The sequence below is a fragment of the Trichomycterus rosablanca genome, chromosome 17 (genome assembly GCF_030014385.1).
Source record: "Trichomycterus rosablanca isolate fTriRos1 chromosome 17, fTriRos1.hap1, whole genome shotgun sequence".
NCBI classification, from domain to species: Eukaryota; Metazoa; Chordata; class Actinopteri; order Siluriformes; family Trichomycteridae; genus Trichomycterus; species Trichomycterus rosablanca.
In genome coordinates this window covers 16,776,028-16,800,949 of record NC_086004.1, presented here as the reverse complement: position 1 = coordinate 16,800,949, position 24,922 = coordinate 16,776,028, and the positions used below count along the sequence as shown (strand labels likewise).

At 39.5% G+C, this 24,922-nt stretch overlaps 1 protein-coding gene across 2 annotated transcripts; it reads left to right on the top strand.

The window, feature by feature from the left end:
• The first annotated feature begins 1,265 nt into the window (after positions 1 to 1,265).
• On the top strand, positions 1,266 to 24,115 carry cog4 (component of oligomeric golgi complex 4). Of its 2 annotated transcripts, none has more exons than XM_063012672.1 (19): positions 1,266 to 1,415; positions 3,310 to 3,392; positions 6,447 to 6,561; positions 6,666 to 6,840; positions 9,435 to 9,628; positions 10,673 to 10,778; positions 13,311 to 13,468; positions 13,549 to 13,607; positions 14,096 to 14,229; positions 16,230 to 16,348; positions 16,453 to 16,619; positions 16,738 to 16,903; positions 17,694 to 17,756; positions 17,874 to 17,990; positions 18,077 to 18,169; positions 22,467 to 22,550; positions 22,622 to 22,723; positions 22,794 to 22,922; positions 23,829 to 24,115. In XM_063012672.1, exons 1-19 carry the CDS (start codon positions 1,281 to 1,283, stop codon positions 23,961 to 23,963), a joined length of 2,334 nt encoding a protein of 777 aa, XP_062868742.1. In that variant the 5' UTR covers positions 1,266 to 1,280; the 3' UTR covers positions 23,964 to 24,115. The 2 variants fall into 2 exon arrangements, with proteins under 2 accessions (XP_062868742.1, XP_062868741.1); XM_063012671.1 differs by having other exon boundaries at positions 1,322 to 1,415; positions 6,424 to 6,561.
• The last annotated feature ends 807 nt before the right edge of the window (positions 24,116 to 24,922 follow it).

The window sequence follows — 24,922 nt, the reverse complement described above, 5'->3', positions numbered from 1 at the left end:
ATTGTAAAATGAGTTATTATTGCATGCTATTTATACAAGTATATCTGTGCTAAATTTAGTTTAATATTTAACGTTTTATTAGGCCTATATTAATGGATTTTTGCATTTGCTTACTTGTTTTGAACATGAATTTGAAATGTAAGTAAGCATTTATCTCTTCAAATACCCAATTATTGACTTCTGTTGCAGTGAGCCCATAAAGTTGTGCATTTAGATCTAAATTTATGTCTCAATTAGTCAGACTGGCAGATTGATTGACTTTAAATTGCTTATCGCTTTCTGATAAGCAACTGTTGGTTGCCATAGTTTAAGTGACGTTAGGCAAAAAGTTAATAAATAAATTAAAATAATAATACTAATAATAAACCAAATGGCATAGCAGTACAGCGTACTTTACTGGCTAGCATCTACAGAGTGTATAAAAAACAATTTGATTACAAATTGTATTCACACCACCACCAAATACATGCTTGCACAGATAGTTACCTAACTGTGCAAAAGTATTTACCCTAACCTCCCACATACATTCCCACATTCTCATCTTTTACCACTACCACTGCCAAGTGAAATCACCCCCTTTTTTTCAGGATATGTACCTCTCTAGTTACTATTTTGATCGTGAGATTGTAAACTGCATGACTTATTATTGTGTGTTATTTATACGAGTGAGACTATGTTAAATTTAGTTTAAAATTCAACATTTATTAGGCCTATATTAATGGATTTTATTAATGGATTACCTGCTACAGAGCATATAGAAAAAACAATTTGATCACAAATCAGATTACTTCCCACTGTTTCTTTTTTTTTTTCTTTTGCTAAACCTTTTTGCATCGCCGAGTCCTCCCACTTTACGTTTGCTTCGCCATCTGTAACCGAAAATTGACAGCTCTAACTGAAAATGACAATCGTTCGCTTTGTCGCGTCGCTTTGCTGCGTTTTTGGCCGCGATGGCCTTCCATAATGGAGGATGTTCGGGACAGAGCAAGACTGAGACGACTGGCGACCCCTAACGGGAACTGTCGAAGAAAGAAGATAACCTAAAATAATGCTTCAGTAAAATAAATAGTATTATTGCTTTTCATTTATTAATATTATATATTTGTAACGTAACTTTTGCTATAAAATAAAGTTAATAAAAAAATCTTAGAATATTGTTTCATTGTGTTTTTGCAGCAATCAGCAGATGGCGGTATGCACTACTGTTGGCTATGTGCAGTAACTGGGAGAAAAAGAGGAAGCAGCAGTGGTGACGCAGGCTGTACGGATGTTGGGACGTGATGGAAGAAGTTGTTTCTCCAGCGCCTCGGCGCATTCAGACAGCTGCTTTCTCCTCTGTCCGAACCGAAACCATCGAGTCTCTGACTGAACTGGAAGATTTAGAACGGGTCTATGCACAGTTATGCTCCGAAGAGGTGCGTTAATGCTTGTTAACAGTCCTTGGATTAGAAACTGCAGTCAAGCTATTCGCATCTAAATCTCCCGGCCTGTAATATTAGGGTTATTACGATCCACTAAATCCAGTATTTTTGCAATGAATAAAATGTTTCTTTTCTGACGTGGGTATATTTGAAAAAGGGTTTAAAATGTTTTTATGTTGAAGTTTAGATTTTGGGTTTGAATATGTGGCAACATTTCATTTCCAGGCTAAGTTGACTATATACAGTGCCATCAGAAAGTATTCACACCCCTTCACCTTTTCCACATTTTGTTACGTTACAGACATTTGAAATCCGATTTGAGTATAGTTTTCTTTTTAAAAATCTACATGAAATAGCCCATAATGACAAAGTGAAAACATGTTTTTAGACATTTTTGTAAATATATTAAAAATGTAAACATTTAAACATAACAGGTACATAAGTATTCACACCCATGGCTTAATATGTTGCACCTTTGGCAGCAATCACAGCCTCAAGTCGTCTTGGGTATGTCTGTACAAGCTTGGCACACCTGTTTTTGGGCATTTCCTCCCATTCTTCTCTGCAGATCCTCTCAAGCTCAGTCAGGTTGGATGGGCAGCGTCTGTAGACAGCCATTTTTAGGTTTTTCCAGAGATGTTCAATTGGATTCAAGTCCGGGCTCTGGCTGGGCCACTCAAATACATTCACAGACTGCTCCTGAAGCCACTCCTTTGTTATCTTGGCTGTGTGCTTTGGGTCATTGTCGTGTTGGAAGATGAATCGTCGCCCTAGTCTGAGTTCCAGAGCACTCTGGAGCAGGTTTTCTTGAAGAATCTCTCTATATTTGGCTGCTGTCATCTTACCCTCTATGTGGACTAGTCGCCCAGTTCCTGCCGCAGAAAAACATCCCCACAGCATGATGCTGCCACCACCATGCTTGACAGTAGGGATGGTGTTAGCCAGGCGATGAGCAGTGCCTGTTTTTCTCCAGACATGACGCTTGTAGTTCAGGCCAAAAAGTTCTATTTTGGTTTCATCAGACCAGAGAATTTTGATTCCTCTGGTCTGAGAATCCTTAAGCGCTCTGCCATGTGCCTTTTAGTGAGGAGTGGCTTCCATCTGGCCACTCTACCATAAAGTCCTGATTGGTGGAGTGTGTTAGCAATGGTTGACCTACTGGATGGTTGTCCACAAGGGAACACTGGAGCTCTGCCTTAGTGACCATTGGGTTCTTGGTCACCTCTCTGACCAAGGCCCTTCTTCCCCGATTACTCAGTTTGGTCGGGCGACCAGATCTAGGGAGGGTTCTGGTGGTTCCAAACTTCTTCCATTTCCGAATAATAGAGACCACAGTGCTTTTCGGGACCTTCAATGCTGCCGAAATTTTTTTGTATCCTTCCCCAGATTTGTGCCTTGACACAATCTGGTCTCGGAGGTCTAAAGACAATTCCTTTGACTTCATTGCTTGGTTTCTGCTCTGATATGCACTGTCAACTGTGAGACCTTTTATAGACAAGTGTGTGCCATTCCAAATTATGTTCAATCAACTGAATTTACCACAGATGGTCTCCAATCAAGTTGTATAAGCATCTCAAGGATGATCAGTGTAAACTGGATGCACCTGAGCTCAATTTTGAGCGTTATAGCAAAGGGTGTGAATACTTATGTACCTATTATGCTTAAATGTTTACATTTTTAATATATTTACAAAAATGTCTGAAAACATGTTTTCACTTCGTCATTATGGGCTATTTTGTGTAGATTTTTAAAAAGAAAACTATACTCAAATCGGATTTCGAATATGTCTGTAACGTAACAAAATGTGGAAAAAGTGAAGGGGTGTGAATACTTTCTGATGGCACTGTACATTACAAATGTCTATTGACACTTTAAACTTGTGTTGCAGGCAGAGGTACAAAAGGAGTTGGACGCCCTCTCTGGACAACAGGGCACCATCAAGAACAAGATGCAGGCCTTACAGAGAATAGGGTGAGTAGATAAGTTCTGCTTTTACCGGGTTATTTATGTGGTGGAAATTATGGGGTTGATCATCCTGGTGCTGTCTTTTGTGGTTAAATTCGCTTCTGGATAGAGAGCCATGAATAGAATGTGCAGAACTGTTTAGAATGTCTAATAACTTTTTTGACATTCTCTGTTCAGTCAGTGTCTCCAGTAAGTGCTGTTATGGAGCTGACTGTTTGATAAAGCACAAGTCACAGTAGACTGGTATAACATTCCCAGCTGTATGGTGCACACAAGCTTATAAAAAGTATGTTTTCACATTTCCTGTACAGTGCTTTGATGTTGTCTGTCCAGGCCATCCTGTCATCCAGCTGGATCCCTTGGAACTTAAGTGACACCACATTCTGAAACCCCTTTTCATAAATGGAGTCTACCTGATTTACTGTAAATCCACCATCTCTTTTTTTGCTAAGCTGCAGGTAGTTTTCCCTGCAACCCCAAAACAGTTTTCTATCAGCGACCTGTACTCTTACTGTACTTACGAGTACTTCTGCTGGTGGCATAAACTAATGTTGTACTGTAGGTGTGACAATGTGACTAAAGATACCTGGGAAGCTTTAGCTCCCTCTATGTGTGAATTGCCTCTGTGAAGCATGTAAAACAGGGCATCATCCACACCTACAGGGGTTGGACAATGAAACTGAAACACCTGGTTTTAGACCACAATAATTTATTAGTATGGTGTAGGGCCTCCTTTTGCGGCCAATACAGCGTCAATTCGTCTTGGAAATGACATATACAAGTCCTGCACAGTGGTCAGAGGGATTTTAAGCCATTCTTCTTGCAGGATAGTGGCCAGATCACTACGTGATGCTGGTGGAGGAAAACGTTTCCTGACTCGCTTCTCCAAAACACCCCAAAGTGGCTCAATAATATTTAGATCTGGTGACTGTGCAGGCCATGGGAGATGTTCAACTTCACTTTCATGTTCATCAAACCAATCTTTCACCAGTATTGCTGTGTGTATTGGTGCATTGTCATCCTGATACACGGCACCGCCTTCAGGATACAATGTTTGAACCATTGGATGCACATGGTCCTCCAGAATGGTTCGGTAGTCCTTGGCAGTGATGCGCCCATCTAGCACAAGTATTGGGCCAAGGGAATGCCATGATATGGCAGCCCAAACCATCACTGATCCACCCCCATGCTTCACTCTGGGCATGCAACAGTCTGGGTGGTACGCTTCTTTGGGGCTTCTCCACACCGTAACTCTCCCGGATGTGGGGAAAACAGTAAAGGTGGACTCATCAGAGAACAATACATGTTTCACATTGTCCACAGCCCAAGATTTGCGCTCCTTGCACCATTGAAACCGACGTTTGGCATTGGCACGAGTGACCAAAGGTTTGGCTATAGCAGCCCGGCCGTGTATATTGACTGTGTATATATAACTCCCGACGGACAGTTCTGGTGGAAACAGGAGAGTTGAGGTGCACATTTAATTCTGCCGTGATTTGGGCAGCCGTGGTTTTATGTTTTTTGGATACAATCCGGGTTAGCACCCGAACATCCCTTTCAGACAGCTTCCTCTTGCGTCCACAGTTAATCCTGTTGGATGTGGTTTGTCCTTCTTGGTGGTATGCTGACATTACCCTGGATACCGTGGCTCTTGATACATCACAAAGACTTGCTGTCTTGGTCACAGATGCACCAGCAAGACGTGCACCAACAATTTGTCCTCTTTTGAACTCTGGTATGTCACCCATAATGTTGTGTGCATTGCAATATTTTGAGCAAAACTGTGCTCTTACCCTGCTAATTGAACCTTCACACTCTGCTCTTACTGGTGCAATGTGCAATTAATGAAGATTGGCCACCAGACTGGTCCAATTTAGCCATGAAACCTCCCACACTAAAATGACAGGTGTTTCAGTTTCATTGTCCAACCCCTGTATATCTTCCTGGTATGCAAATTCAAGGGAATCCTGGTAGTCTTTGACTTAGTGTTGTATTTGTTTAAGAACCAGCCTTTTTAGAATTTGTGACATAAATGTCACATGTTTGTAGTTTTTAAACGTGTTGGTGGTAGTATTCTTTCTTGCTTTTTTATCATTTTATGATTTCAAAAATAAGTATGAAAATGCATACTTATAATGTGAAGGATTATTACAGATTTTTTGAATATAAAGTGCTTCATACCCAGCCCATTTTTAAAGTTGTGTTTGTTAGTGAGATTATCAGTCTTGTAAATCCTGTCACACTTTGTCCTGCAGCATCCTAAATATGATTTAAGTCTCAAGCCAGTCATCACACACATGCCTGCTTACTCACACAGTTTATATCAGTAGGTAGAACAGCATTTACTGAGTGTAGAATAGTAGTTGAAGTGAGCTTTCAAAGCTAATTTTAAGGCAATTGCCAACTAATATTTTAATTCCCTTCCTCTGGCTCTCCGCTCTGCGTCTTCCCTCACTATTTTCAAATCTTTGCTTAAAACACTTCTCTTTACTGAGCATTTTTCATAGTTTTTGTATTGTATTGTAAAAGTATTGTATTGTATTGTATTGTAAAATGTTGTAAAGCGTCCTTGAGCATTGAGAAAGGCGCTATATAAGTTTAACTTAAAATTATTATTATTATTAATTAGATTGGATTGATTGATTAACAGAACTTTCATTAATTTTTTTCTTTCTTTACTGTAGCTAAATGTTAATATTTAATCTAACAGCTGTTTTTTTCTTACATGCTCACAGTTCACACACATACAGATGTACAGGCATTACACAAAAAATAACATTAGAAAATATAACTACATATTTCTTATTTTATTGTAATAAAATTAAAAGCATTATGTGCACAATGTTTTCCTCAGACAGTAAAACTGCTGTTGCAGCAGCAATTTGGTGATTCAAACATGGCTAGTTATGTCTGTTGAGCTCCCTTTCTGGCTGGTAGCACTGTTGAGACTCCAAGTTCAAAGCCTAGTTACAGTACATGCCAAAATGTATGCCTAGTATTAGTACTCTTAGTTTTCCTAAGAACAAAGATTTCCTAGGTCTGTACTTTTATGTTTCACAGGCCCAACCTGCAGCTGATTGAGGGAGATGCTACACAGTTATCTGGTATGATCAGCTTCACTTGCAGCCTCGCAGAGAATGTCAGCAGTAAAGTCAGACAGCTGGACCTGACAAAGGTGACTCACAGACGCTATTTGTAACACATACATCTAAACCATACTGCAACCAGTGTACACTTGTAAAACCTGAAGGTAACTGAAACAGTGTGTGTTTCTTTTAGAAAAGGCTGTACCAGGCGATTCAGCGGGCAGATGATATTCTTGATTTGAAGTTCTGCACGGATGGTGTCCAGACTGCTCTGCGTAACCAGGACTATGAACAAGCTGCTGCCCACATTCACCGCTACCTCTCTCTTGACCAATCTGTAATTGAGCTGAGCAGACAAGGAGGAGAGAGTAAGTAATTTCATCGATAAGCAAGAGATAAATTAGTTGACTAAGTGATCAAATACTTCTAGCTATAATAGTACATATTGAAACAAAACAACGTTCCTCAGGACCAGGGTACAACATAGAACAAAAGGTGCAAGACAATACAATAAACACAGAACAATACAAAAAAACAGTACAATAAATTCAAAAAGGCCTAAAATAAATACAAAAAAAACCATTTCTACTCTAAAAAGTAATAGTAGTAGTAATAGTTTCTACTCTGTAAAGTATACATGGAGTATATATGTAGTAACATACAACATAAAAATTATTAGAATATACAGTGTATCACAAAAGTGAGTACGCCCCTCACATTTCTGCAAATATTTCATTATATCTTTTCATGGGACAGCACTATATACATGAAACTTGGATATAACTTAGAGTAGTCAGTGTACAGCTTGTATAGCAGTGTAGATTTACTGTCTTCTGAAAATAACTCAACACACAGCCATTAATGTCTAAATAGCTGGCAACATAAGTGAGTACACCCCACAGTGAACATGTCCAAATTGTGCCCAAATGTGTCGTTGTCCCTCCCTGGTGTCATGTGTCAAGGTCCCAGGTGTAAATGGGGAGCAGGGCTGTTAAATTTGGTGTTTTGGGTACAATTCTCTCATACTGGCCACTGGATATTCAACATGGCACCTCATGGCAAAGAACTCTCTGAGGATGTGAGAAATAGAATTGTTGCTCTCCACAAAGATGGCCTGGGCTATAAGAAGATTGCTAACACCCTGAAACTGAGCTACAGCATGGTGGCCAAGGTCATACAGCGGTTTTCCAGGACAGGTTCCACTCAGAACAGGCTTCGCCAGGGTCGACCAAAGAAGTTGAGTCCACGTGTTCGGCGTCATATCCAGAGGTTGGCTTTAAAAAATAGACACATGAGTGCTGCCAGCATTGATGCAGAGGTTGAAGACGTGGGAGGTCAGCCTGTCAGTGCTCAGACCATACGCCGCACACTGCATCAACTCGGTCTGCATGGTCGTCATCCCAGAAGGAAGCTGACGCACAAGAAAGCCCGCAAACAGTTTGCTGAAAACAAGCAGTCCAAGAACATAGATTACTGGAATGCCCTGTGGTCTGACGAGACCAAGATAAACTTGTTTGGCTCAGATGGTGTCCAGCATGTGTGGCGGCGCCCTGGTGAGAAGTACCAAGACAACTGTATCTTGCCTACAGTCAAGCATGGTGGTGGTAGCATCATGGTCTTGGGCTGCATGAGTGTTGCTGGCACTGGGGAGCTGCAGTTCAGTGAGGGAAACATGAATTCCAACATGTACTGTGACATTCTGAAACAGAGCATGATCCCCTCCCTTCAAAAACTGGGCCTCATGGCAGTTTTCCAACAGGATAACGACCCCAAACACAACCTCCAAGATGACAACTGCCTTGCTGAGGAAGCTGAAGGTAAAAGTGATAGACTAAACCCAATTGAGCACCTGTGGCGCATCCTCAAGTGGAAGGTGGAGGAGTTCAAGGTGTCTAACATCCACCAGCTCCGTGATGTCATCATGGAGGAGTGGAAGAGGATTCCAGTAGCAACCTGTGCAGCTCTGGTGAATTCCATGCCCAGGAGGGTAAAGGCAGTGCTGGATAATAATGGTGGTCACACAAAATATTGACACTTTGGGCACAATTTGGACATGTTCACTGTGGGGTGTACTCACTTATGTTGCCAGCCATTTAGACATTAATGTCTGTGTGTTGAGTTATTTTCAGAAGACAGTAAATCTACACTGCTATACAAGTTGTACACTGACTACTCTAAGTTATATCCAAGTTTCATGTCTATAGTGTTGTCCCATGAAAAGATATAATGAAATATTTGCAGAAATGTCAGAGTCAGAGTCAGAGTCAGAGAGGTTTTATTGTCATTTCAGCTACATACAAGTACGTATTGAAACGAAACAGCGTTCCTCTAGGATCACGGTGTAACACGGTACAAAAAGTGCAAGACAATACAAAACACTGTAAATACAACAATAATACAAAAAATCCTATAATAAATAACTACAAAAGATATTCCTAATTATCCCTAATATAAACAAGTAATTAGAAGACAGGACTAAAGACAAGTGTTAGTACATGATGGTGAATAGATGGTACAATGTGAGGGGTGTACTCACTTTTGTGATACACTGTATGTGTGATAAAAATTAAATCAGCTACACAACCCCATGCTTCAAGGTTGGGATGGTCTTTGGCTTGCAAGCCTACCCATTCTCCATTATACATAATGATGATCATTATGGCCAAACAGTTCTATTTTTGTTACATCAGACCAATATCTTTGGCCCCATGTTCAGTTACAAACTGTAACATGTTTTTTTATGGTGGTTGTGAAGCAGTGGCTTCCTCCCTGCTGAGCGGCCTTTCAGGTCATGTCTATATAGGACACATTTTACTGTTTATAAAGATACGTTTGTACCTTTTAGAGTAAGACTTGGTATAGAGTGGCTGGTATAGAGCTCCTTTAGTCCCGCTTATTCATGACTATTACAAAACCACACGTTTGTTTAGGTAGTTAGCCAGTGTCTTAATTTTTTTTGCAGGCACTGAAGTGGATGCCAGTCTTGCTTTGCTACAGGAGGCAGAGCAGAGTTTAAAAGCTCTGGTTACTAAACGACTAGAAGAGGCAGTTGCTACAGGTGACCTTCCTCAGGTGGAACGCTTCTTTAAAATCCTCCCCCTACTGGGTCTTCACGAGCAAGGACTTTCACAATTTGCCCAGTACCTCTGTGGCCAGGTTTGTGAGTGTTTCTAGTCTACCTTATATAATAATTAGGGATGCATCGATAAAATTTTTTCCCAACCGAGTACGAGTACAAGTACATGTATTTTTGCACTCGCCGATACCGATACCTATTTAGAATTATGCAATCTGGATCATTATGGAATAGTGTAGTTTTTAGTGTAAAATAGTGCAGTGGAACAGACATCATTGAGAAAGCTTCTGACAAGCTAACGTTAACGTTCATTAATAAACGCACGTAATTAACGTTGTGCACATCATACATGCGATGCGATTCTGCTGATTGAAATATTTACTTTAAAAGGATAATACAGTCCGATCCCATTTGAGCCGATTCTATCAGCACATCCATTCGTGGTTCACTTCGGTAAATCGTAAACGACTCTGAGTCGGCTCCCGCTCTGTGGTAAAAACCAGTATAATTAAGCCTGAGCTTTATAAGGTAAGCGAGTCACACAGAATGTTCTGTAGTAGTTGGTGTTTATTTACAACCGCAACATTCATTATAACAGTAAACTTACACTGTGCTTAAAATGAGTCGACTCCTGAATCACTTGTATCGACACTGTGAACAGAGTATTGAACACAAACACGTCCTATAACAGCGGTCGCTGCTTTTGTAACCGGTTATCTTCGCTGTTAGCTCTATTTTGAAGGGGTTTTTTTTGTCAAACGGAACTAAATAACATTAAATGTGCGTGTGAGCGTGGTCAGTGAGAATAATTCAATCTGTCTCCCGTGGGTGAAAAATTAATTGCTTTAGTTTTAGAAGTAAAAAAATCTCGCAATGTCACGCCCCCCGGTCAGGCACTCGCGCCCCACAGGTTGAAAACTCCTGCGTTAACGCAGCAACCTGCACTAGGTACACGGTATCGGATGTTTAGTATCGGAGCCTCGTTTGCGAGTACGAGTACGAGTTAATGAGCGCGGTATCGGGCTAATACCCGATACTAGTATCGGTACTCATGCATCTCTAATAATAATGTCTTGTCTTATCTCCTGGTGACTTTTTTTTTACTTACTTAACCTTTTTTTTAGTTGGCCAGTAAGGCAGAAGAGAATTTAATTCTTGCAATGGGCCCTGATGTCAGTGAGCGCCGGGCACCCCTGATCTTTGCTGACACACTCACACTCCTTCTGGAGGGTAAGACTGCACACATTTCTTTTGATTCCATATGCATTCAGCATAATACTTTTTACATAATAGTAGATATTACTAAGATGCAACTGTAAATATAATAATTTGTGTGTATGTCCAGACATTTTTATACTAATAGAAAGTTAAAGCTCAGTATTATATTTTGATACCAACCAACATGTGTATTTTAGAAAAAGTACAGCTCTGTGGGCAGTATAGAGCAGTGGTAGCTCAGGGGTTGAAGTTGCTGGTTCAAACCTCACCATTGCCAGGCTGCCACTGTTGGGCCCCTGAGCAAGGCGGGCAGCACGGTGGCTCAGTGGGTAGCACTGTCGCCTCACCGCAAGAAGGTCCTGGTTTCGATCCCCAGGTGGGGCGGTCCGGGTCCTTTCTGTGTGGAGTTTGCATGTTCTCCCAGTGTCTGTGTGGGTTTCCTCAGGGAGCTATGGTTTCCTCCCACAGTCCAATGACTTGCAAGTGAGGTGAATTGGAGATAAAAAAATTTCCGTGACTGTTTGACATTAAACTGGAACTGATGAATCTTGTGTAATTTTAAACCTCAGTTGCTTGCATTGTATTCTGTCACAGTTGCAAGTTACTTTTGATAAAATGCCCTAAATGTAAAAACATAATGTGATATTGAAGTTATATTTAATTAAAATAAACCAGAAGCCATTTTTTACCAAAATATTTTCTTGCCACAAAAAGTTGCACTAGCTGAGAGTTTATTAAACTCCTACTCATAAAGTTGGAATCAGCAGAATTTTGAGCACACAGTACAAAGCATATACAGTGTATCACAAAAGTGAGTACATCCTCACATTTCTGCAAATATTTTATTATATCTTTTCATGGGACAACACTATAGAAATAAAACTTGGATATAACTTAGAGTAGTCAGTGTACAACTTGTATAGCAGTGTCGATTTACTGTCTTCTGAAAATAACTCAACACACAGTTATTAATGTCTAAATAGCTGGCAACATAAGTAAGTACACCCCACAGTGAACATGTCCAAATTGTGCCCAAAGTGTCAATATTTTGTGTGACCACCATTATTATCCAGCACTGCCTTAACCCTCCTGGGCATGGAATTCACCAGAGCTGCACAGGTTGCTACTGGAATCCTCTTCCACTCCTCCATGATGACATCACGGAGCTGGTGGATGTTAGACACCTTGAACTCCTCCACCTTCCACTTGAGGATGTGCCACAGGTGCTCAATTGGGTTTAGTCCATTACCTTTACCTTCAGCTTCCTCAGCAAGGCAGTTGTCATCTTGGAGGTTGTGTTTGGGGTCGTTATCCTGTTGGAAAACATGCCAGTTTTCGAAGGGAGGGGATCATGCTCTGTTTCAGAATGTCACAGTACATGTTGGAATTCATGTTTCCCTCAATGAACTGCAGCTCCCCAGTGCCAGCAACACTCATGCAGCCCAAGACCATGATGCTACCACCACCATGCTTGACTGTAGGCAAGATACAGTTGTCTTGGTACTTCTCACCAGGGTGCCGCCACACATGCTGGACACCATCTGAGCCAAACGAGTTTATCTTGGTCTCGTCAGACCACAGGGCATTCCAGTAATCTATGTTCTTGGACTGCTTGTCTTCAGCAAACTGTTTGCGGGCTTTCTTGTGCGTCAGCTTCCTTCTGGGATGACGAGCATGCAGACCGAGTTGATGCAGTGTGCGGCGTATGGTCTGAGCACTGACAGGCTGACCTCCCACGTCTTCAACCTCTGCAGCAATGCTGGCAGCACTCATGTGTCTATTTTTTAAAGCCAACCTCTGGATATGACGCCAAACACGTGGACTCAACTTCTTTGGTCGACCATGGCGAAGCCTGTTCCGAGTGGAACCTGTCCTGGAAAACCGCTGTATGACCTTGGCCACCATGCTGTAGCTCAGTTTCAGGGTGTTAGCAATCTTCTTATAGCCCAGGCCATCTTTGTGGAGAGCAACAATTCTATTTCTCACATCCTCAGAGAGTTCTTTGCCATGAGGTGCCATGTTGAATATCCAGTGGCCAGTATGAGAGAATTGTCAACGACAACGACACATTTGGGCACAATTTGGACATGTTCACTGTGGGGTGTACTCACTTATGTTGCCAGCTATTTAGACATTAATGGCTGTGTGTTGAGTTATTTTCAGAAGACAGTAAATCTACACTGCTATACAAGCTGTACACTGACTACTCTAAGTTATATCCAAGTTTCATGTCTATAGTGTTGTCCCATGAAAAGATATAATGAAATATTTGCAGAAATGTGAGGGGTGTACTCACTTTTGTGATACACTGTATATAAATGCTATGGCTGATTATCATTAAAACAAACCTAATATTGTGTAGGCCTCCCTTATGCCACCAAATCAGTTTTGTTTTTGTTTTTTTAAACTAATGCTTGGTCAAAAATCTGAAACTAAGAGCAACTTGCATTAATAACTTAATGTAAATGGTTATATAATTTACTTCACCTTTGTGAATTGGTTTCCTGTGTTTTTACTGAATTTAATTTAAATATTTTCACTTAGGTATTGCTCGGATTGTGGAAACCCATCAGCCCATAGTTGAAACGTACTATGGCCCAGGCCGGCTCTACACACTTCTTACACACCTACAGAAAGAGTGTGATACACAGACTCAGAAAGTGGTGGATAAATTCATGCAGCAAAGAGGCTATCGCAACAAGGTACAGTTTAAGTGTGGTGTTAGGTTATAGTGTAATTTGCTGTGTTCTTATTAATGTAAATATAACAACTGTCATTGTAGTTTCAGATTGTGCAAAGCACTATGATGAGAGGTGTGTCTGCTGAGAAGATTGAGCCAAGGTTTGGACTTTTTGAGATGCTAAAACACAATTTGTTTATTGAAACTGATATTTATATTTAAATTACATATATTTATGCTAATTGAACAATTGGATGCGCTAAAAGGGGAGAAAAAGGGGTTAAAAAAATAAAATAAATTTTTTTTACATATATTTATATAGTGTATACATTGATACCCAATAACAAACAGATGCTGACAGCCTCACAGCAACATGAAGGAAGACAGATTTAGTAGATTTGTGTGTTAGTGGCAGGAATAAGAAGGCAGGTTTTTTTTTTTTTTTTTGCCAAATTCTGATTTTTTTTTTTGTCCCTATTACTAGTCTAAACTCCACTAAAATTAAATTAACCTTTTTAGCAAACAGTATTGATGAATGATAGTGGTTAATCATTAATATTACTAGCATTTGGTGTTCCCTTAGTCATAAATCCTTAATTATTAATCCTGCATGAATGATGAAGGCTGATCTATGTGTATTTGTGTGTAGAGAACTGGACCCAGTGTTATGTGAAGTCACCCTTATGAACTCCAGAGCTGAATTGTACTTGCGGTTTTTGAAGCGGCGCATCACAGCTGATTTTGACGTGGCAGACTCAGGGTCAAGAGAATCAGTTATTCAAGGTAATAAATCAGGATTATGTTTATGAACTTTAATGGCTTTGTTAATTTTTAGTTTACTTGCCATTGCTAGGTGTTCTCTCTATATGATTCACCCATTTGTTTGAGTTGTCATTTTCAATGTCATTGAATTGTCTCATTCATCAGATAAAATATACCACACTTTGATTATTACTGACCTGATATTTTTTAAAGGACCATTGTAAAGGAAGTGATGACTATTTTTTGTCACTTTGCTGTCACATCAAAGCTAGATGTAGAGATGTGTTGTTGTTTGCGTGGTTGAGCCTGCATGGTATTTTAAAGACATGCCCACAATACAGATTTTCAACATATTCACTTTTTTTTTTAAATATAAATCCAATTGCGATTTGAAGCCTGTAGCACACTTAAAGTTAGAACAGAAGCGAGTTTACCACTGTTTTGCATCACCTTTGCAATAAATTACTCTTTTAACCCTTTGATGCACAACCTGGGTCAAAAGTGACCCAACTGAGTTTTTATTTTCTATATCTTTGCAATAAATTAATTTCGTCATTCAAGCTTCCATGAATTCCTCAATTAACTTGTTTTTGATCATCACAAATCCTTATTTCAGTTTTATATTTTTTACTTTTTTAATAAAAATCATTTTTGTATCACTACGCTTCTTATGCACAACATGGGTCAAAAATGACAATAAAAATAAAAATTTGTAGTCAAAAACATATTTACTGATCTTTTGAAAGACAACCAAAGATTGGGCTCTTGTATCTTGAATATGTCCAATACTATTTGCTTGCTAGCTGTTTACATATTCTAGTATAGATAGCTTTTATTAGCTAAGACAGCAAATACATGAATAACTGACAAATGTGCATATGAAAATATTCTTGACTGGATGAATATGGGTCATTTTTGACCCATGTTGTGCATTAGAAGGGGTTTGCTTAGCTTGTGCATCAAAGGGTTAAATTGTTTGGGAACGGATACTAATTGCTGCAGTTTTGCAGGTGGTATTTTTGCCCATTTTTGCATGGTACAAGGCTCAATAGTCCGTGGTCACCATTGTCTGATTCTCCTCTTCATGAAGTGCCATAAATATCTCCCAAGCACATCTGTGTTTAAGAACCCTGTCTTTTTGTAGCACATACAAAATGAGGCCTGGCATTGTCTTGCTAAAATAACCTCGGGCATCACTTTTATGACGGCATATGTCTTTATAAAATCTCACTTAATGCTCTCATGACAATGGTACTATCACATCTACGCAGGTCATGCCATGGGCACTAGTGCACTCCCATATCTTCACAGATGTTTGCTTTTGCACCTTTTACAACATGCTGGCAGATCCTTTTTATCTGTGGCATGGTGGACTTTTTTTTCCAGAAAACAGGTTGAAATGTGGACTAATCTGACCGCAGCCCACGTTTTCACTGTCGTTCAGGTCATCTAAGATGAGACAGGGCTAAAAGAATTCTGAAGCAATTTTGTATGATGTATGGCTTTTTCTTTGTGTAATTAAATTTCAAGTTGCATTCCTCAATGCAACGGCAGACTGTCTTACAGCGGTTCTCTGTAGTACTCTTGAGCCTGTGTGGCTGCATGCAGCACATTTGCAGGATGGTTTCTCATGCAACACTGTTTGAGGGCTTTTAGGTAACACATTCAACAGGGGTTTTAGGCCTTGCTTTATTACACAGATTAAGATATCTCTGGATTTCATTAATCTTTTTTCAATATTATGTATGGTAGGTGGTGACAAAATATTTGCGAAGTGAGAAATGTTGAGAAACTAATTGACAATTTTCTCACAAAGTTTGGCACAAAGCAGTGTGTATACTCATCTGTGTATTCATATCACCAGCTTAATATGTAACATTTCACAATGGTGTATCAATGAGCTACAGTCAGTAATTGCATACTAAATATATTTATGTGTAGTGAATAAGCTGGTAACTTATTGCATATTAAAATGTTATATATATATATAATGTGTATTAAAATGAAATTGTGTGTTGCAGAGCACCAGCAATGTCTAGAGCGATTGCTAAAGGAATGTCAGCTTAGTTGCATCATGCAGGAGCTCATAGGCTACTACATCCCCATGGAGGAGTACTATATGAGAGAGACTGTAAACAAGGTAGCACATGTACACACACACACCCCATCAAACCAACACCAACATGCATTGTAAGGTATAGAAAGTTTTATACCAGGTTATAATTAAAATACATCTCTGTTCAGGCAGTTGCTATGGACACAGCCGAGGCAGGTCAGCTGAGCTCCAGCATGGTGGATGACGTTTTTTACATTATAAAGAAGTGCATCAGTCGTGCTTTAACAAGTGCCAGCTCTGACTGTGTGTGTGCCATGATTAATCATGCCACTAGCGTGCTTGAGACAGATTTTAGGTAAAAATCTATAATATTACTATTTTAAGTACAGTATCAATGTTATAATTTGCATTAAAGGGTTCTTAACATCTGAATTGCACTATTAAAAATGTTTTATGTTTTTTTGTTTGTTTAGTGAAGTTCTGGTGTGTAAGCTGAGAGCTGGGTATCCAGCCAGCACTTTCCAGGACCTGCAACGTGGCGTTACCAGTGCCGTCAGCTTGATGCAAACCAGCTTACAACAGGGAAAGATACAGACACTAGGCATTGAGAGTCAAGAACAAGCCAAAAGTGCATACCTGGTGACTAACTTCAATTAATACTCATACATAACTCCACTATGATCATTTTTATTGTGTATATTTAACTCTGCATCTAGAGGACAAAAAGCACTCTTCACTAGAAAGCAGGTCAGTGGTAAACTATCACTTCCAGCTTGGCTAATATCAAGTTACACTATGTGATATCAGTGGGTCTTTGAAGTGAATACTTGTCACACTATATATGAGGTTATACAAAATGATCTTGTCCAATTTTAGGACACTGTGCCGGCATATACACCAGCATATCACATCATCAATCAGATTTTCCTCTGAATAATGGTGGCAATGTTATGCCTTGATAAAACATGCTTTAAAGAGCAAAGAAAGGAAATTTGGAGCCGTACGAACGGAAAGGGTGTTTTGCATAGTTCTCTGCCATTTCTCTTTTAATGGGTTTTATACGAACATTGTGTTGTACTTATATTTTGGTCAAATATCTGACACTGCCAGAACTTTTATGATGTCCATTACTAAAACATTTACATTTGTGTGTGTGTGTGTCTTGTAGACTTAAAGTATGACGATGGACACAGTTGGTTTTAGTGTCAATTAAAAGAAATCTCTAATCAGTTGGTAAAAGTAAGAGTGATTTGTGTGAGCGCTAATGTTTATTATTAAGACGATGGACACTGATTAAATATATGCTAAACAAATAGCAGCAATGTTCATAAAAAAGAAGGATTATTTTAAAAGAAATTTAAGTGATGAAAATATAAGTGATAAATGCTAATAAGAAGTTAACACTACCATTGTTAACTCTATTATTCAGGTCACACTTAATAACGTGGAAGTCTGCAGCGAGAACATCAGCACTCTGAAAAAAAACCTGGAGGTGTGTGTATTTGTTTGTAATTTTGGTTATACTTATAAATAATAAATAGTAAAAGGAATGTATTAATTATTTTTAATCCAACTTTTTCTCTTGACTGTCACTTTTTATTTTGTTTAGAGTGATTGTGCCAAGCTTTTTAGTCAGGTGACAGGTTCTGAACATGCCCAAGCTAAGATTGACAGCTGTCTGTCTGACTTAGTGAATACTTCCAGCAAGTTCAAAGATCTCCTTCAGGTAAAAACATAAGCATGTGCTTGTGGGTGTATATGTACTCAAAAAGCCTCTGTTTTAACCTTAATTGTACCTAAATGTTTGTGTAGGAGGGCCTTCAGGAGCTGAATAACACAGCTATTAAACCTCAAGTCAAACCCTGGGTTAGCAACTTCCTGTCAGTTTCACACAATATTGAAGAGGTAAGATATTTTTCTTACATTTTTATTGGTGTTGACATTATTATGTTGTCACATGACCTGGTTTACTGCTTTTACTTATCAACACTGATTTTAAAATAAAAAAAATATCCACACACAGTCGTGTTTGGCTGTTTCTAGAAAAAAACAGAGTGGCTGGCTGAATGCTGTTGTCTGCTTTATGTTCACTCCAGCGTCTTTAATCCAGGAGGCCTTGCGGTAGCGTAACCCTGGTTCAACGATGCTTACAAAAAAGCAATCAGTAAATGAAAACATGCAGAAAGAACATTTTAACAAACACCCCACCATGAATCTTAATAACCTAAAAAAATTATTCAGAGAAAAGTCAAAGCCGGAAAACATACTTCAATTACATTACAATAAATACCAAAACCAATAAAAGATGGAACCTTCTGAGCTGTGTGAAAGGAAAAGTAGACCAATCTCACATACAATACCTCAAACAAGAGGATTGAACAGCCACCAGGGGGAAAATGCAGAATGGTTGACAGAGGCCTTAACAAAATTCACCTGACAACAGTGCCATCTCTGAATTACGCAAAATCTGGACACAGATAGAAATGAATAAAATCAGACGAAAACACTAAGCGATAGACTATCTTGGCAAAAAAAAGCTCATAACACAGCAACATGACCAGACAGCATCCGTTACAAGATGCTAAAACATTTACCACCTAACTCAATAACCCTACTTTTAAAAATCTTTGACCAGATATAGAATTTAGGGGAAATACCATCGACAGGGAAGGAAGCCACAGTCTTACCCATGCTTAAGGACTATCAACACCCGGATAGCTACATACCCACATTACTGTCAAGCTGCATCAGCATTACCATGTAAAGGATGGTCAACAACCACCACATATGACAATTAGAAACAAACAGCATGCAGTTTTCAAAAAGGTAGCTGCACAATAAACAACCGTGTCAGGCTTGAGAGACTTTTGAGATGCCTTCATCAGAAGAGAACAAGTAGTAGTCATGTTTTTAACTTTGAGAAGACATATGATACAAAGTGGAGATTCAGAATCCCAAAAGACATCAAGCTGGTCTACCTCAAGTCTTTTTATCCAAATTCCTAACAAACAAGACAACCTACTATCAAAAGGTTATAAGCTAAAAAGGAATTCCCACTAGGATGCATCCTTTCATTTCCACTTTTCGACCTCAAAATCAACAGTGTAAGAGAAGAAATTTGACTAAACACATTATACAATCCGTACATTGATGACCTATGCATTGGGTACCATGGAAAAATATGAATACAATAGAGAAACAACTTTAATTAAGTATAAACAAAGGTTTATCACTAATCACTAATGACTTTAAACTATTAAGGTTTCAAGACAACATGCATCCACTTTTGCCAACACTAGTCACTGCACCCTGATCTAGAGCACTGCCTAAACAGGAACCCCATAAAATGGCCTTTGGACTTACGCTAGACAAAAAACTTCATCCCACATATCCAGAATGCCTCAAAAACTAAATATAATGAAAATCTTAGCCAGCACCAAGCGGAGAGCAGAATTCCTACCCCTTATTCACATCTACCGATGTGAATACAGGTCCTTCTCAAAAAATTAGCATATTGTGATAAAGTTCATTATTTTCCATAATGTAATGATAAAAATTAAACTTTCATATATTTTAGATTCATTGCACACCAACTGAAATATTTCAGGTCTTTTATTGTTTTAATACTGATGATTTTGGCATACAGCTCATGAAAACCCAAAATTCTCAAAAAATTAGCATATCATGAAAAGGTTCTCTAAACGAGCTATTAACCTAATCATCTGAATCAACGAATTAACTCTAAACACCTGCAAAAGATTCCTGAGGCTTTTAAAAACTCCCAGCCAGGTTCATTACTCAAAACTTACTCAAGACTGCCGACCTGACTGCTGTCCAGAAGGCCATCATTGACACCCTCAAGCAAGAGGGTAAGACACAGAAAGAAATTTCTGAACGAATAGGCTGTTCCCAGAGTGCTGTATCAAGGCACCTCAGTGGGAAGTCTGTGGGAAGGAAAAAGTGTGGCAGAAAACGCTGCACAACGAGAAGAGGTGACCGGACCCTGAGGAAGATTGTGGAGAAGGGCCGATTCCAGACCTTGGGGGACCTGCGGAAGCAGTGGACTGAGTCTGGAGTAGAAACATCCAGAGCCACCGTGCACAGGCGTGTGCAGGAAATGGGCTACAGGTGCCGCATTCCCCAGGTCAAGCCACTTTTGAACCAGAAACAGCGGCAGAAGCGCCTGACCTGGGCTACAGAGAAGCAGCACTGGACTGTTGCTCAGTGGTCCAAAGTACTGTTTTCGGATGAAAGCAAATTTTGCATGTCATTCGGAAATCAAGGTGCCAGAGTCTGGAGGAAGACTGGGGAGAAGGAAATGCCAAAATGCCTGAAGTCCAGTGTCAAGTACCCACAGTCAGTGATGGTCTGGGGTGCCATGTCAGCTGCTGGTGTTGGTCCACTGTGTTTTATCAAGGGCAGGGTCAATGCAGCTATCTATCAGGAGATTTTGGAGCACTTCATGCTTCCATCTGCTGAAAAGCTTTATGGAGATGAAGATTTCATTTTTCAGCACGACCTGGCACCTGCTCACAGTGCCAAAACCACTGGTGAATGGTTTACTGACCATGGTATTACTGTGCTCAATTGGCCTGCCAACTCTCCTGACCTGAACCCCATAGAGAATCTGTGGGATATTGTGAAGAGAAAGTTGAGAGACACAAGACCCAACACTCTGGATGAGCTTAAGGCCGCTATCGAAGCATCCTGGGCCTCCATAACACCTCAGCAGTGCCACAGGCTGATTGCCTCCATGCCACGCCGCATTGAAGCAGTCATTTCTGCAAAAGGATTCCCGACCAAGTATTGAGTGCATAACTGAACATAATTATTTGAAGGTTGACTTTTTTTGTATTAAAAACACTTTTCTTTTATTGGTCGGATGAAATATGCTAATTTTTTGAGATAGGAATTTTGGGTTTTCATGAGCTGTATGCCAAAATCATCAGTATTAAAACAATAAAAGACCTGAAATATTTCAGTTGGTGTGCAATGAATCTAAAATATATGAAAGTTTAATTTTTATCATTACATTATGGAAAATAATGAACTTTATCACAATATGCTAATTTTTTGAGAAGAACCTGTAGATGGATGCATTATTTATGGGGTAACTTAAATAGCCTTAATAACCCACAAAACCCTCCATACAACTTGGCCTTCTTCCCCTAAATCCACTCTTATACAAAAACAAACTGAATCACATCCAGCCTTTTGGAATCAAGATTAAACAACACATCTATAGTGGAATTATCCGCTCCATGTAGCTAGAAGTCATGGACAAAGGAAATTACTAAATAATTATCCCAGTAGAAGGTGAGCAGTGTTAAACATATTACAATCAGAAGACAAGACAGAACCATAAAAACTTACACATTTATTATAACTTTCAACAGAACACACCTACCGGTGAAGTTATAATTGGGTACCAAAGGGTGGATGTTAAGCTCTATATCCTGAATCCGATTAGATGCATTACATGCCCTGCCTAAAAAAAACCAAATATTGGAACAGTGGGGGCCCATACTCAGCAGAAGCCAAAACTTGCAGCAAGTGGAAAAAGGAAATCCAGAAGATCAAATGTACAAAAAAAAAAATAGACCAATGCAGGTACATAACTGCCCCAGCTTTAAGTTTACAAAGTCTTTTGCTACAGTATTGAAGGCAACTAGATCCAGTGCATACCCCCAAATTAAAACTCCTCAGCGCAGGGTCTGCTGATTATCCCTCATCCTCATAAGATCCAGCGTTCCGCAAGTATAAACATGGCATTAAATAAATAGTGTACATACATGGCGACAAGAATGGGACACAGAAACAACATCTCAATTTTTTTAAATGTGCCTCAAAGTAAACACCCAACAAAAGACAACCAAGTTACATCGGTCATACCAGACTGACTGCATCGGCCATAGCAGACTGACACATTCGCTCCTAGTAAAAAGGATGTGAAATTTGTCAAGTCCCAATTACCATGAAACACATTCTAACTGCCTATCTTTCTGGTACTTTGGGAATTCAATGTGTATCCATGCCCTTATCCATCAAAACTAAAAATGTATATATAAGAAAAAGTGTCTAATTAGGCAGAAATGTTTTAATGATCTGGTTAAAGATCAGAGCACATTTTGTTGATAATGAATGTAGATATCCAGGTAATTCGACGAGTGGAAAAAATGACTTGTATGTGGTTGCCTTTTAGGAGGAGTTCAGTGAGTATGAAGCCAATGATCCATGGGTTCAGCAGCTCATTGTGCAACTTGAGCAGCTCATGGCTGAATTTAAGGTAAAGTCACAGACAATTCATGTTAAGATCAGAGGATAAATATTGCCATCTAATTATACATTTGCCTTTAGGCTGGCCTATCACCAGTGATCTATGATATTCTGAGTAGTCTGATGACCAGCCTTATTTCTGTGGAGTTGGAGAAGACTGTTTTTAAATGTACCTTCAGCAGAGTAAGTCCCTTTCTTTCACTTATTATTGTTGTTACATGCCAGATTGTAGCATTCTCTTTCTCGTTTACAGCTTGGGGGGCTGCAGTTTGATAAGGAGTTACGCTCTTTGGTGGCATATTTGTCATCAGTCACCTCCTGGACCATCCGGGATAAGTTTGCAAGGCTAACTCAGATTGCAACAATTCTCAATCTGGAGAGGGTAAGTGTGTTTTCAGGGATTTTGAACTTGGGGGGGGGGGGGGGTGACCAGTTATTTAGGTTCAGACACATGGGTGGGTGCTCTTGCCCTGCACCCAGTGTTTCTCAGTGGAATCAGACTTAACTCTGACAAGAATGAAGTGGTTGTTGCAAAGTATTAAAATAAAATTTAAGTAATTGATTTAATTGCAATGAAATGTAATGGGCAAACCTTTGCCTGCTGGTGGATTTATGCAAAGATTTTTCTGCTGCTTATGTCAGCGGATTGACCAGATATTATGAGGAGTTACAGCTGCAAGGAGGCGAATCACCTCTGGCCTTCTTCTTCCTCAGACACAGCCAGTTTTGTCTGTTAAGCAGCCCATTGGGCTGGTGGCACTGCCATTCCCTGATTAAGTTACAACTTTGGGGAAAGACCTTTTCTATTCTAGAATGAGTTAAGTGTGCTCCATAAAGACATGGTTTGTATTTGGTGTAATGGAAATCCAGTGACCTGCTAAGACCCCTGACTTCATTTTTAAATATAATGTCCAAAAAGGTCATGATAATGCGACCACATACAGTGCATTTTCACATACATGTAATACAGGTTCATTACTTATTCAATACTCGTCTCAAACCACAATGTATATAATGTGTTATATAGGCTCACATCACTAAAATGTTTTTATGGAAAGTAAATTGTTAAATTGCATCAACATGCATCTGAATGTATAAGAGACATTTACTTGTAATTTTGTTTGCTATGGTACTTTTTGCAACTATTGGGAAAGCCACTTCAAAGAAATTGGGGTGGATGCATGTTCAAACAGGTTAAAACATTTTAAAAAGAATCCAGTTGACAGTGATTGACTTTAGCAATATAACATAGTTAATTAATTGTTTGATTCGCTTTTGCTTGTTTTAGGTATCAGAGATCCTTGATTACTGGGGACCAAACTCTGGGCCTCTAACTTGGCGTCTGACTCCTGCTGAGGTGCGACAGGTCTTAGCTCTCAGAGTAGACTTTCGCAGTGAGGACATTAAACGACTACGCCTTTAATTCAGGACTGGACCTAACCCATTTAGTTCTTAAACATAGTCCATTATGCAATGGTAAATCAATTTTATAAATGAATCTTGGGGTATGTACATTTGTATACAAATTCTGCAAAAATGGTTTCTTGAATGTGTTGCTGTTTGTATTAAACATTCTTCCCTCAAACACCATGAATATTGCACCTTTTTACACTAAGAAATCAGAAATGATTATGCCATGTGGATACTGTGCAGTAGTGCATGTCATGTAATTATAACCTGCTATAATAATTTAATAGTATTGGTCAGTATTGGTATTAAAGTCTTGGCAAACCATGTACAGTGTATCACAAAAGTGAGTACACCCCTCACATTTCTGCAAATATTTCATTATATCTTTTCATGGGACAACACTATAGACATGAAACTTGGATATAACTTAGAGTAGTCAGTGTACAGCTTGTATAGCAGTGTAGATTTACTGTCTTCTGAAAATAACTCAACACACAGCCATTAATGTCTAAATAGCTGGCAACATAAGTGAGTACACCCCACAGTGAACATGTCCAAATTGTGCCCAAATGTGTCGTTGTCCCTCCCTGGTGTCATGTGTCAAGGTCCCAGGTGTAAATGGGGAGCAGGGCTGTTAAATTTGGTGTTTTGGGTAAAATTCTCTCATACTGGCCACTGGATATTCAACATGGCACCTCATGGCAAAGAACTCTCTGAGGATGTGAGAAATAGAATTGTTGCTCTCCACAAAGATGGCCTGGGCTATGAGAAGATTGCTAACACCCTGAAACTGAGCTACAGCATGGTGGCCAAGGTCATACAGCGGTTTTCCAGGACAGGTTCCACTCGGAACAGGCTTCGCCAGGGTCGACCAAAGAAGTTGAGTCCACGTGTTCGGCGTCATATCCAGAGGTTGGCTTTAAAAAATAGACACATGAGTGCTGCCAGCATTGCTGCAGAGGTTGAAGACGT

Excerpts from the sequence above, each read along its gene's own strand:
- cog4 (XM_063012672.1), top strand. The coding sequence starts at position 1,281 with ATGGAAGAAGTTGTTTCTCCAGCGCCTCGGCGCATTCAGACAGCTGCT. Across the intron at positions 16,349-16,452 it reads TGAGAGAGACTGTAAACAAG|GCAGTTGCTATGGACACAGC; the intron begins GTAGCACATGTA and ends ATCTCTGTTCAG. Across the intron at positions 22,551-22,621 it reads AGCTCATGGCTGAATTTAAG|GCTGGCCTATCACCAGTGAT; the intron begins GTAAAGTCACAG and ends ATTTGCCTTTAG.